The 14,191-nt window shown below is 38.5% G+C and overlaps 1 protein-coding gene across 3 annotated transcripts in view; it reads left to right on the top strand.

The window, feature by feature from the left end:
• The window catches only part of Trim24 (tripartite motif containing 24), a 117,616-nt gene that overhangs the window by 93,170 nt on the left and 10,255 nt on the right, over positions 1-14,191 (top strand). The window contains exons 9-15 of one of the 3 annotated variants that reach the window (XM_057772699.1): positions 1,337-1,503; positions 4,265-4,357; positions 7,058-7,231; positions 8,804-8,939; positions 11,496-11,568; positions 12,916-13,084; positions 13,830-14,158. In XM_057772699.1, the coding sequence (XP_057628682.1) occupies positions 1,337-1,503; positions 4,265-4,357; positions 7,058-7,231; positions 8,804-8,939; positions 11,496-11,568; positions 12,916-13,084; positions 13,830-14,158 (1,141 nt within the window). Of the gene's footprint in view, positions 1-1,336; positions 1,606-4,183; positions 4,358-7,057; positions 7,232-8,803; positions 8,940-11,495; positions 11,569-12,915; positions 13,085-13,829; positions 14,159-14,191 lie in introns of all 3 variants that reach the window. The other 2 variants (XM_057772689.1, XM_057772682.1) reach the window with 2 other exon arrangements.

Here is a 14,191-nt window from a genome sequence, read left to right as displayed (position 1 = left end):
AAATCTTTTTTTTCAAGACAGGGTTTCTCTGTAACTTTGGAGCCTGTCCTAGAACTAGCTCTTGTAGAGCAGACTGGCCTCAAACTCACCGAGACCAGCCTACCTTTGCCTTTCAAATGATGGGATTAACCAGCCCAATCTAGTTTTTAGGTAATTTAATTTTACAAGCACAAGCTTTGTAGGTGAGAGCACAGTACCCTACCCCCACACTAACCCCCAACCCCAACCCCAAAGCTTGTCAGAATGTCAACAGTGTAACTTTAAAGCCTCTAGTGGCTCAATTGTTCATCTTACTTACAGACTTTTCTTTTCCTCCAATACGTTTTCCATTTTTGGGGTTTGTTTTGGGTTTTAGATTTTTTTCTTTACATGGTCAGATTATAAATTGTGTGAATGCAGAGAAGGCAGCCAAGGGAGAGAGGTTTTAAGTAATTGACAGGGAACATACAGTCTGAAGTATTAGAGCTCAGTGAGTCAGAAAATAGCATCTTGGCAACATTAGGAAGCAAATAATCCTTGCAAACAGTGCAGTCAAAAGTTACCACTAACCTTTCTTGTTGCTTTTTTAAATGAATGAAAATATTCTTGCTCTTCAGTTTCATCACTGGAAATGATACAAAGAAAACCTCACAAGTTCCTTAGACACTGTTTCTCAACAACCAGTATGTCCTTTGGCATATTGGGTTCCTGGATTTGTTTTAGAATCGTCAAACATGGTTGCTGTCTCTCTCTCTCTCTCTCTCTCTCTCTCTCTCTCTCTCTCTCACACACACACACACACACACACACACACACACACACACACACACACCTGTCCCAAGACTAGATTATATGTGAGAAAGGAAAGAGAGCTGGAGGGGGAGTCAGTGCTTTCATCACAATGTACAATGGGAAAAGAAGAAATAGACTCAGACGGATGTCATCCATCTGCTAATGACATCATACAGAACAACAGAAGAATGATGCGGCCAATCTGAGACATGTACATAGCCATTTGCTTATCAATATATAGCCAGTACCTGAACTCAAACACCTTGATCTGCCTTACTAAAAGAAACAGCTTTAGAAATAGAAAATGTGGGACAGGGAGATAGATGTCTGATCTTAAATCTTACTATTTTTTAAAGAATTAATATTTTTTCATAAAAAATTTTATATGGTAAGTTCACGTAGAATATACATTAAAAAAAACCTCATTGGGAGCCTCTATTTTTTAATAGTTTAGAGGGGTCTGCATCCAAAATTCTTTGTCAGTTGAGGTCCAAATCAGTAACCATATAAAATGTGGTGTTTCACCCATTATAAAAACTTACCTTGTTTCTTTCTTTTTAATTAGGTTCTTTAGTAATCGAGGATAAAGAGAGCCAGCCACAAATACCTAAGCAGAATCCTGTCGTGGAACAGAGTTCACAGCCACCAGGTGGTTTACCTTCCAACCAGTTATCCAAGTTCCCAACACAGATCAGCCTAGCTCAGTTACGACTCCAGCATATGCAGCAACAGGTAATGGCTCAGAGGCAACAGGTGCAACGGAGGCCAGCACCTGTGGGTTTACCAAACCCTAGAATGCAAGGGCCCATCCAGCAACCTTCCATCTCTCATCAGGTAAATTTGGAAGCAGGCCTGTCCTATCTTAGTTAACTGTAGTGTGATTGTGTTCAGCAGCTTACAGTTACCAACACCCCCACACACTGCCCTTCATTTAAATACTAAAAATTGACTGCATTAAAGGATCCTTGATCTAACACCTAGTTTTCAGTTCAACTCTAAACTGATTTATTTGCTTGCTGTTATCAATCCCCATGCATTGTCATCCAATCCTAGCAAGGAATAAATGTTAATGTTCCCAAATTACTTAGGCCTGTGATGGATGAGAAACAACTGTGTACCTCTGATTCCTGTATGGGTACATGAATCTCTTTGGAGGTAGTATTTAGAAACCCACACTGCATTCTAGAAACTAGGACAATGTACAGTAGAGGAAGTCAGGCAGCCCATTAGAATCCTTTCTTTTCAGCCTTTTACATTTTTCCCGAGCAAATCCATATACTATTTCAGTTCTTACTAGATGTGTAATCTGTCATTTTTCAATCCTTTTCTTTTTTGGCATGTGTATGCATTGTATGATGAACAAATATTATCTGTGCATGTCCTCATGCAAACATGTACAGGTAGCCATGTACATGTCATAAGTGGAGGCCTGAAGTTGACATCAGTATCTTCCTTTATTTCTATTTACTTCACTTACTGAGGCATAGTCTCTTGCTTTGCCCAGGGACCTCACTGAGTTAGCTAGTCCAGCTAGCCAACTTGCCCTAGCTCTGCCTTCTGGGTGCTGAGATTACAAATCATCCTTCATGCCTACCCCACTGTTTTATATGGGTTCTGATGATCTGAGTGCTCAATTCTCTGAGTCATCTCTCCAAGTCTTCCGATCCCATTTTCGTTCTGCGTACTTTTATTAAACAGTTTAGCCAATACTGTTTAGGTTAGATATGGACATACCTAGATGAGTAAAAGCCTGGTAAGGAGTTCATCCAGCTCTTTCATAGAATTTGCAACTTTCAGTTAATTTTATATTCTCCCTGTTTGGACAGGGGTTTGTAATGAGTTTGGTAAATGACACAAATGAACTGGAGTTTTATAAAAGTCAATCTCATGGGCAGAACTATGCTAAGAATTCTCATTACATTTAAGAACAAAGCTCAGCTCAGAATGTCTTGACAACAAAAGCAGAAAGGAAACAGGGATAAAACAGATGAATAACTGATAAAAAAAAGAAATATTAGTTAATTAGGGGGAGAAGCTGTTTTATTAGTAGTTTACTAATACTAGGATATATAATGTGGTTCTTTATGGAAAAATATCTAAGTGGCATAGCCTTTTGAATAGCAATTTAATAAACATTAAAGTATCTTTCAAAGAATTCTTCAACCTAATTGAGAGTTACAGACATTCATGTTTTTGTTGTTATTTGCTTATTTGTGGTGCTGGGACCCAACCCAAGCCCCTAACATGCTAAAAACAAATGTTCTACCACTAGTTTTTAACCAGGAAAGGAGTTAATCCATCATCTTAATTAATTGCGTTTTTACTAAGAAATAGCCAAAGTAGCTGGGCTGTGGTGGCACGTGCCTTTAATCCCAGCATTCGGGAGGCAGAGGCAGGCAGATCTCTTGAGTTCGAGGCCAGCCTGGTCTACAGAGGAAGTTCCCAAACAGCCAGGGCTCTGTAGAGAGACACTGTCTCTGAACCTTCCCCTCCCCTGAGTTTTAATAGTCTTTTGGGCTTGTCAGAAATATTCTTCTAAATGAACCCAACTGTAGCGTAGCAGTTCAGGAAATGGGTGGACTACTCCCCTATTGCTCACCTGTCAGCATCTTAGTGGTAGGCAGGGTTAGCATTTAGTCGCAGTGCTCTGGCACCAAATGTCATTTTTGGTTGAATTATTGTGTTGAGCAGTAAAGAGTTGTTTCTGGCTTGTTCTCTGTGTAATTCACCACTAATACTGTTTCTGCTCCTCCCCTGTGGAATTTCAGTTGGTCCAGAAACTCCGTAAATCTGTTTTTCACGGGTTCTGTAATATAGTCTAAACTAAGGGAGAAAGGGGGAAAGGAAGTGGTTAATTTAGAGTAGGGGAGTAATTTAAAAAGTAGAAAAAACTAGTGGGGAGGGCAGAGCTGCACTTCATGGCTTTTGCCTTCACAATGTCAGAGTTTGAGGTGTTGCTCTGTGAACCTTATAGATGGTAAGGACTTGTTTCTCTGTGAACATGGGGAGAAGTATTCCTCTCTAAGAAGTTCTGATCATATACATTGATGGTATCTTAAACAAAGAAGCAACAATTCCTGACTGTAAAGACAGTTGAGTGATGGAAAAGAGACTTGCATGAGAGCGCGGGGTTTGTAAGACTGCTCGCAGGTGTGCTTCCTTACCCCACCCCCTCTGCCAGGAAAGCTCCCATCCTTCCTCTTTGTCCTCTTCCTTCTGCTCACCCCATCCTTCCTTTCGCAGTCACGGTTTCCCCTTCCCCCTTTAAAAATAGATTACTGCCATCCTCCCCATTGCTTCTTGTGGTCTTAGTGTGGTAGAGCTGCTAGCCTTTGGGATTTTACACAGGAAAGATCTGGGCCCCTCTTTAGGAGGCCCTTGTTACTGCAGTGCTTTCATTTCTTTCTTCTAGCATCCGCCACCACGTTTAATAAACTTTCAGAATCACAGCCCTAAACCCAATGGACCAGTTCTTCCTCCTTATCCTCAACAGCTGAGATACCCACCAAACCAGAATATACCACGACAGACAATAAAACCCAACCCCTTGCAGATGGCTTTTTTGGCTCAACAGGCCATAAAACAGGTGTGTATTACCTTTCTCTGCAGTTGCTTCTGTGCTGGTGTTTGTTTGTGTTTCGGATCATAAGAACTTACAAATGAACTATAAGAGATGAAGGTCGCTTGCTTGCCTTTTTAAATGAATAGAAATTACAGAGTGTACTTAGAAACATCTGTGGGGTCAGAGGTACAAAAACACATCTCAGTGCTTTATAGTCAAGAAGTCCTTGCATACTCTATTAAATCAGGGTCTGATTTAATATTCTCAGGTTTTAATACTATTTAAAAATTCATACCTCTTCTATTTCATCATTATAAATAAGTAAAGGTTTAAATTGTTGCTTGGTATCAAATTCTATTTATTTTCCTAGTTTATGACCTTGCCAAGTACATTATTTTTAGATCTCACTCCAGCTATAAAAATATGAGTACCACCAGGTAATGGTGGCACACGCCTTTAATCCCAGCACTTGTGAGGCAGAGGCAGGCGGATCTCTGTGAGTCTGAGCCAGCCTGGTCTACAGGAGCTAGTTCCAGGACAGACTCCAAAGTTACAGAGAAACCCTGTCTTGAAAAAACATTGAATAAATAAATAAGTAAATAAATAGATGGGTACCTTGCTGAGTTATTCTAAAGTATATAAAAAACCTGGCGCATTTCAAGTATTCTTCCTTGAAGAATCTTCTTCTTCCCCCTTTATTAGATTGTAATGGGTAAACTATTGCCTTCTGCCAGTGACCAGTACAAGGGACTGAGGTTGAACACATGAGTCACAGAACCAGGGACTTCATGCTATTCAGCACAAGAGTGCTTCTGCTGTCATTCTAGGAAACTTTTATTTGAATGGTCCAGCATACAGACTACAAAGCAGGGACAGAGAAGTTTACAGGGTAGGGTATTTCTTATCACTATCATCAGCTGTGCTCATGACAGTTTGGGGCTGTTTGCTAAGCTATATTTAAGGTGATAGAAAACATCTTGGCATTCCTACCAGGGGGACAAAGTTCTTTGGGAACAGAGTACACATAGCAGGATGGTATTGGGAAGGCGATTGTATTCATGCTTCAGCAGATACTCTTTTTTTCTTAAATATTTTCTGGACATAAATGAGTAAATGACCAAATAAACCAGGACAAATACTTTAAGAAATATGATTATGTATTTTTTTAAAAAAAATATTTATTTATTATGTATACAATATTCTGTCTGTATGACTGAAGGCCAGAAGAGGGTGCCAGACCTCTTTACAGATGGTTGTGAGCCACCATGTGGTTGCTGGAATTGAACTCAGGACCTTTGGAAGAGTAGGCAATGTTCTTAACCACTGAGCCATCTCTCCAGCCCCCGATTATGTATTTTTAAACCTTGTAGAATCAGATTTACAAATGTTATGTACTTTTTTAAAAAGTTTATTTTTGTGTGTGACTGTCAAAGATGTAGAGGTAAGATAATGCTCTTGGCACAATTGCTGTTTGAGGTCAGAAGACGTACTATACGAGTCTATTCTGTGCTTACACTGTGGACTTAAGGGAGCAGGTTCTCACATGAAGACAGACTGTAGGTTTCTGTTCTATCCTTCCCTGTGGATTTCAGTGATCAAGTTGTCTGCCTTGGCAGTAAGTACCTCTGTGAACTGAACCACTGACTTCAGAAATTAGTTTTATGCATAAATTCACCAAATTGTAACATGGTCGTGTAATAGATACTTCGTGGCTAGTAAGAAGCTAACATGTTACAGAATTTTTGTGAGATAGTATCTCATTTTTGTATATGTTTTATCTTATATATAGGGGGAAAAGTAGAAAGGTATCCAACAACTGTGATTCATTATTCTTTGAGGGGGTGGAAGAACAGGTGTATAGGGATGAGATAAAATTGTTGAATGTATGGGTGCTGAAGATGACATTCACACTCAATTTTATATATTTCTATATGTAGTTTTCATAGTTATGTAAGATTTTTTTAAAACATGATGTTTCAGAACATTATAGTGTCATCCATATATCATTGATTATGTGTTTGGGAAGTTTTTCTGTTGAATAACCTTGGGATAGCATTCAATCTGCTCCCAGCCCCATATTTTATTCTGAAAATTTTCATGTTTTTCAAATATACCAAATATTGAAATATAGGGAACATCTTGTTCCCCTTAGTACATACTAACTGAATGCCTTTTTAATCTAACCATCATCTGTACCTTATTTTGTGTAGGTTTTATATCAACCAAGCAGCATGATTCAAATTTGTACCTTTCAGTATGCCTAGCATTATCTTTGTGTTTATCTTAACTTCTAATATGAATGAGAAGACTTTACCTCAGAAAGGCTTAACTACCTATTTATATGTTAAAAAACCTGAGAGCCCTATTTGTGGATCAGTTTTTTTTTTTTAAGGCATTTCATGTAGGGACAAAAGAAAATATATGTTTTAATTCTCCAGCTTTACTTTGAAGGTGCTCTTTGTATGTTTATTGTTTCTTCTCCGTTTCATTTTCTGGTATATACTAAATATTCTCTGCCAGGAAAAAAAAAAAGGTTGCTTATGTTTTGATCTGATTGACACACGTGTGTGCACATACATAATGTGTTTCTTCTCTCACTTGTTCTTCCATTCCAATAACATTTGAGCTGAAATAATAAATAATAAATTCAGCTGAAATAAACTGTCTTCTGTCTTCCGTACCTGAGTTACACTAATCTTTTTTCTTCTCTTCTTGATACTCCAGTGGCAGATTAGCAGTGGACAGGCTCCTCCCACAACTGCCAGCAGCTCCTCCTCTACTCCTTCCAGTCCCACGATCACAAGTGCAGCAGGGTACGATGGAAAAGCTTATAGTTCACCCATGATTGATCTGAGCGCACCAGTGGGAGGGACTTATAATCTCCCATCTCTTCCAGATGTAAGTTTATGGAAAAGCTGTACTAATAGCTTCCTTTGAAAACTGTCCGTGAATCTGGATGCGTGTAAGGTGTGGGTTTATTGATTTACCAACTATTTTTGAAAGCTTACTTTTATTCTTTAGAAATCAAATGTGAGTAAAATTAGAAATTATGAACACTTGGGCATACAGAAGGATGTTTTTCTGGGCTCTGAAATTAAAGATGTTTGTAGATGTTGCATCATAGAATCAGGACTGGGAAGGGAGGGAAGTAGGATGAGAGAACAGACTGAGTTTCTGACTGGAGTGTGGACAGTAAGAGCCAAGTGAGTTCCAGAAGTGTAAGACATGGAAGAGGCAGGGATTCCCTTAACATTGGAACAGCAGACATGTCTGCTTGAGCACATCACCATACGGTTAGTGCTCGGTCCTTGCATGTTTAAATTAAGAAATGGGTTAATCCTTAGGGTCTTTAACTTTGACAAGTGACTTTTTAAGAATCATAAGATTAAGATAATAAGATATTTAAGAATCTAAAGGCAGAAAATATAGTGTTCTGTTGCCAGTTCTCCACATCTTCTTCATTTGTTTTCCATTTTATTTTTTAAAATTTTGTTTATGTGTACAGGTATTTTGCCTATACGTATGTCTGTGCACAGGAGTGCTTGATGCCTTTGGAGGCCAGGGATGGAATCAGATCCCTGAGACTGAAGTTACAGATGGTTGTGAGCTGCCATGTGGGTGCTGCCAATAGAACACCAGTCCTCTGGAAAAGCAACCAATGCTTTTTTTGTTTTCCCCTGCAAGGTTAGGTAATCTCAATGTCATGATGTATCCATAACCAAACTTGAAGCATTAACATTTTTGAAGTATTTTACACAGTTTAGAAGGATTTATCTGTAAGATTATGAAAGAACTTTTCAAATTTCTTTGATTTTTTTTTAAATCCAAGTTGAGATCAATTATTATTTTTTAGTAATTGGATTATTAATCTCATGAGAGTCATTTCAGTTTTTACAATGCATATATTCTAAATGGGGAGAGTATACTTTTTTCATGCATACATCAGACAGGCAAACTTAGTCTAAATTTTATATTTTATCTTGGTTTTCGGATTATTCCACACTATAAGTTATTTTCATTACATTAAGAAACCCAATCCTTGGACTGGAGAGATGGCTCAGTGGTTAAGAGCATTGCCTGCTCTTCCAAAGGTCCTGAGTTCAATTCCCAGCAACCACATGGTGGCTCACAACCATCTGTAATGAGGTCTGGTGCCCTCTTCTGGCCTGCAGCCATACACACAGACAGAATATTGTATACATAATAAATAAATATTTAAAAAAAAAAAAAAAGAAACCCAATCCTTTATGCACCGTCTGGAAACTAGTGCCTAAGAATATTAAAATACAAAGGACCTTGTCTGCTTCTTATCCCCCACCTCCCACCACCATAGAAGAGTCCACAGAAAATGAAAATATTGTTCCATATTATTTCATTATGCACATTATACCTTGGAAGTTTTCTTGTAATTTGAAAGTGGTTTTGGTTTGCAAAGTTAATTTGCCCTGAAATAATTTATTCTCTTGGAAGATTGATTGCTCAAGTACTATCATGTTGGACAATATTGCAAGGAAAGATACAACTGTAGATCATGCCCAGCCAAGACCTCCATCAAACAGAACGGTGCAGTCACCAAATTCATCAGTGCCATCTCCAGGCCTTGCAGGTAAAACCACCTTTTGGATTTGTAATTATTTTCTGGTTTTTACTCATTTTTACTTATAATAATTAAAAATTTCTCTCTGCCCCCTTTTTTAAAATATCGTTCTAAAAATGATAATGGTAACTATATCTTGAGGTTTCCTTTCTATATATATGTTTATTTTATGTGTGTGTATATCTCCACCTGTATGCCATAGTGCATATATGTAAGTCAGAGGACAGACTGGTGTTTTTCTCCTTCCACCAAGTTGTCAGGCCTGGTGACAAGTGTTTTGACCTGCTGAACCAATCCCACTATCCTGAGTTTTTATGCCATGTAAAACTAGTATTCACGAAGAAGGAAACAAAGATTAAACTTTTATACTTTTTTGTTTCAGCAAAATTTACTGGCATTATAGCAACCAATGAGCAAATTTTTTATCACACCCTCATTAATAAATTTAGTTGTCTGTGAAGTAGTAGTCTTTTCTAGAATATAATTTGTCTAGAGTCAAATTTTATTAAAATACACAGGAGAACAGTCTTTGGCTTGTTTGTTCACTGTTGTTTAGTTGTGTTTAATAATGGCTTAATACAAGGAGGTTGAGAGATAGCTCGGTGGTTAAGAGCACTTCCTGCTCCTGCAGCAGACCAGGGTTCCCAGCATCCACATGGTAGCTTACAACCGCCTTACACAGTAACTTCAGTGCTGACCTCCCAAGCATTGCACACATGTAGTATACTTATGTACTTGCAGGCAGAACACTCAATTCACATTTAACTAAATGTTTTAAACAATATTATTTCATAAGCCAGGTAGTGGTGGCCCACACCTTTAATCCTAGCTCTTGGGAGACAGAGGCAGGCAGATCTCTCTGAGTTCAAGGCCAGCCTGGTCTACAGACCAGGGCAGTCAAGACTACACAAAGAAACCCTATATCTAAAAACCAAGTAATAATAATAGTAGTAGTAATAATAATATTTTATATGCCTACTTGCTTCCTGCAGGAAACACTCTACATATTATTCCTGGAGACTTGACATAGCAGGTATCTGTTGTGTGACTTCCTGAGGAGACATTAACAGATACATGCAGATAATGTGCTGGTGACAAGCCAAAGAATTGCATGCAAGTCTAGCCCGGTGAACCAGTGAGCTTCCCATAAAAAAGCCGGGTCCCAGTTTGCAAGGCCCTCACCAAATTGTCTCCTCTGCCCCAGCACTTGCCTACATAATAAGTAACTTTCTGTATCTTAACTTCTTGAGCTTCCTGAATTTTAGTAGCTCCATTAGCCTCATATTTTTTCCTCATCTTCCTGAATCTTAGGAAGTTCCTTTTTCCCTGGAGGGGAGATTGTTTCAGGTCTGAGGAAGTTAGTCATACAACAGCATCTATCTACAGGAAATATTGAAAAGGAGTGAACTTAATTATTTCTGCAATGTTATAAAAAAAAAGGTGTTTGCAAAATTTAAGTGGAGATTTTTATTTTAAACAGAATATACAATAGAATAAAGGACAAGTGCATATGAATAAATTAGGATATTCTTGGTGTTGCTGAAAGACACATAATCAAGTTATCCCTACACGGTAAAGACAGCCAACAAAACGGACTAAACAGAAGTGTTTCCTCTCTCCAGTCATCATAAGAAGAGTCTAAACAATTTGGTTTCTTACTACTGAATTAGCCAAAATTTGAATAGTGGTGATACCGTTGATGAAAAAGTCATCAGGTGTTTTCATGTGTATTGATAGTAGTATAACTTGGCAAAACATTTCTGAAGGCATTCTGGCAATAATCTTAAGACTAACATACTGTATACTGTGCCAGATTACCACATAACCTATACTGCCTCCAGAGTATAGATTTTACTTAATATTATTACACTTAGTTATTTGTGTGTGTACACATGTATGTAAGTACGGCAGCATGCACGTGGAGGTCAGAACAGCTTATGGCAATCTGTTCTCTCATTCCACCATGTGTGGGTCCTGGGACTCTAGCTTAGGTCACCAGGCTTGTCAGCAAGCAGATTTACCTCCTGAGCATAGACACTTTTTTTTTTATGACAGCAGTTCAGAACCTCTTCTTTTCTTTTTTCTTTTTTTAGCTGCTTCATGTCTGAATCTAACTTTCACTTTTCCCATTACTTGTTCTCATTTGGTTCCAGAGATTGAGCTCGGATTGTCAGGCTTGCTGACAAGTACCCTAAACCTCTTCGCCATCTGCTGTCCCCTTGACCACCTTATATATCCACCCCTTTCTCTTATGTAGTTCTCACTGGCACTGGAATCCTCTAGCTACTCTACTGCAGAAAGGACTTAGTACTTCAGGCTGGGCGTAAGTAGATAGCCAGTGATGCATAGACCTTCTCACTGCTCGAGAGTCAGTAGTACCATGACCATAAACTTTTAGTGTAACAAAATATTAAAGATAGGCTTATTGTTTCATAGAATTGGTGTTCCTGGTTTTGGTATAATTTAAGTGAATTATAATTATAATTTATATTGTAACATAATTATAATTCAACCTGAATGCATAATTGTTAATTCAGCTATGTATGTCTATTTCCTTCTCCTCAGGACCTGTTACTATGACTAGCGTCCATCCCCCAATACGTTCACCTAGTGCCTCCAGCGTTGGGAGCCGAGGAAGGTAAATAGATTTAACTGTATATACTGGCATAGTCTTTCCTCAGTATCCACGAGAATTGGTTCCAGAACCCATCTGAATATACCAAAACCTACAGTTGCCCAAGTGTTTTATATAAAGTAGTACAGAATTTGAATGTAACCTGAATATACTTTTGTGTATGCTTTAAATCATCTCCAGGTTATTGATTGTGCCTGATTCAATGGGACTGTTTTGTAAAACTTGTTTTATTGTATTGTCTAGAGAATAATGACACCACCCCTTCCAAATAGTCTGCACATTCCCTCCCACAAGGTATTTTTCATCCATATATGTGAGTGAAAGACATGGACATGAAGAGCCAACTGTGCATAAATTTCTTGCAGTTGTTAGTTTTGATACTTGGTGCATCTTTTACTGTTAATTTTTAACTAATATTTTAGTACAATAGAGTGATTAAACTTGTACAACTTTTAGGAAGTATTTGTCTCAGTGCTAAAAAATAAGATAAAATTTGACATTATGTTACCAAGGACAAAAATAGTTATAGTACTATATAGACAGAGTTAGGGAAAAAGAAGCAATTCTTTTCTTATGGGGTTTGTTGTTACAGATGATGATGTTTTGTTTGTTTTAAGACAGGCTCTCACATGGTCAGGAACTCTCTTAACGTAGATGGAGCTGGCCTCTTAATTTGTGGTAATGCTCCTGCCTCTGTCTCTGAGTAAAGAAGCAATCTTTCTTTCAGTGTTCTATGACTGTTAAATGATCAAACATTGGTTCTACTTTATAAGAAATTCTATACAATTAAGCTTTTTCTTTAAGTTGTTACTTAGTTCTGCCTTCATTGTGTTTGAAAGTTACTGCTTGTGGTAAACCCCATTTCTTGCTAACACTTGAAAGCAGCATTCTCTAGGAGGAAGTTTGCCCGTGGCGCAGGGCTTCTGTCCAACTACTGCCTTTAAGGAGCAACCACCAACAAATGATATTCTAGTGCCTTAACACAAACTGGGCATGAAACCTAGAGTGCTTGTTGTCCCTAGAATGCATGTGACCAGACAGGAAACTGGGAGAGACTGAAAGATGTTTGACCCCAGATCTAGTTGAGCAGTCAGTTCCAGAGCCTTAGAATACTCAAGTTGGTCTTACTTATTTTTCATATACATGGTGAATCAGTTTGAAAGGTTAGTCTGTAGGGCCTGGCATCAAGGAAATTTATGTTGATTCCACAATCGTATTTTAATATCATTCACTGCTGATATAAAATATGCTTATTATTGTGAAGTTACATTATTCCAGAATGTTCTTCAGCTTTCTATTTTTTTAACTTGTCTAATTTTGTCTCTCCCTCTCCTCCTTTCTCCCTCACAGCTCTGGCTCTTCCAGCAAACCAGCAGGAGCTGATTCCACACACAAAGTCCCAGTAGTCATGTTGGAACCAATCCGAATAAAACAAGAAAACAGCGGACCACCTGAAAATTATGATTTTCCTATTGTTATAGTAAAACAAGAATCAGATGAAGAATCTAGAACTCAAAATGTAATTACATCAGTGCTTTTAGTAATGTTGCCATTTAAGAGGCAAGAAAAGGGTAGTCCTGATACAACACCCACAAAGTAGACTGTACTATGCGAACAGAAGTTCCACAGAATTTAGATTCATCTTAGCAGAATAATATTTGTCTGTCTTAGTTAAGGTTTCTCTTGCTGTGATGAAACACCACAACTGAAAGCAACCTGAGGGGATAGGGGCGAGGATTTATTTAGTTTACTCTTCCACTTCACAGTTCATCAAAGATGTCAAAACAGGAACTCAAAGCGGATCCGATTCTGGAGGAAGGAGCTGATGCAGAGGCCATGGAGGGATACTACTTACTGGCTTGTTGAGCCTGCTTTCTAATAGAACCCAGGACCAGGAACCCAGGGGTGGCATTGCTCATAGTGGACCCTCCCCCATTAATCTCTCATTAGGATAATGAGCTTTGCCCACAGCTGGAGCTTGTTTGCTTAACTGGGCTCACCTCCTCTCAGATGACTGCAGCTCGTGTCAAGTTGACATGAAAATAGCCAGCACAGTGTCTGAAGTTAACGTGGATTAGTAGCTACAGTAAACAACCTTTACAATTCATGTGATTGACTTCCACACTGACTGCCCACTTAGTCTGTAATTATCATAGGCATCAGGAGATTAAAAGGTCACTTTCAAAGTATGCATACATACATACATACATACATACATACATACATACATACATACATACATAATATTCTCTCTTTCGTTGCAGACTAACTATCCAAGAAGCATACTTACTTCCCTCCTCTTAAATAATAATCAGAGCTCTGCTTCTGAGGAAGCTGTGTTAAGATCTGATGCTCCTGATAGCACAGGAGATCAACCCGGACTTAATCAGGAGAGTTCTTCAAATGGAAAGCCTGAGTGGCTGGATGCCTCCCAGAAGTCCCCTGTGCATGTCGGAGAGACAAGGAAGGAAGATGACCCCAATGAAGACTGGTGTGCAGTTTGTCAAAATGGAGGGGAACTCCTTTGCTGTGAAAAGTGTCCTAAAGTATTCCATCTTACTTGTCACGTGCCCACACTGACAAATTTCCCAAGGTAAAGCAGTACTTCTCTAAAGTATAAAGCATG

This window comes from Chionomys nivalis, chromosome 1, assembly GCF_950005125.1.
Source record: "Chionomys nivalis chromosome 1, mChiNiv1.1, whole genome shotgun sequence".
Classification (NCBI taxonomy): domain Eukaryota; kingdom Metazoa; phylum Chordata; class Mammalia; order Rodentia; family Cricetidae; genus Chionomys; species Chionomys nivalis.
Note: the sequence above shows the minus strand (reverse complement) of the source record. Positions and strands in the feature narration are given on the sequence as shown.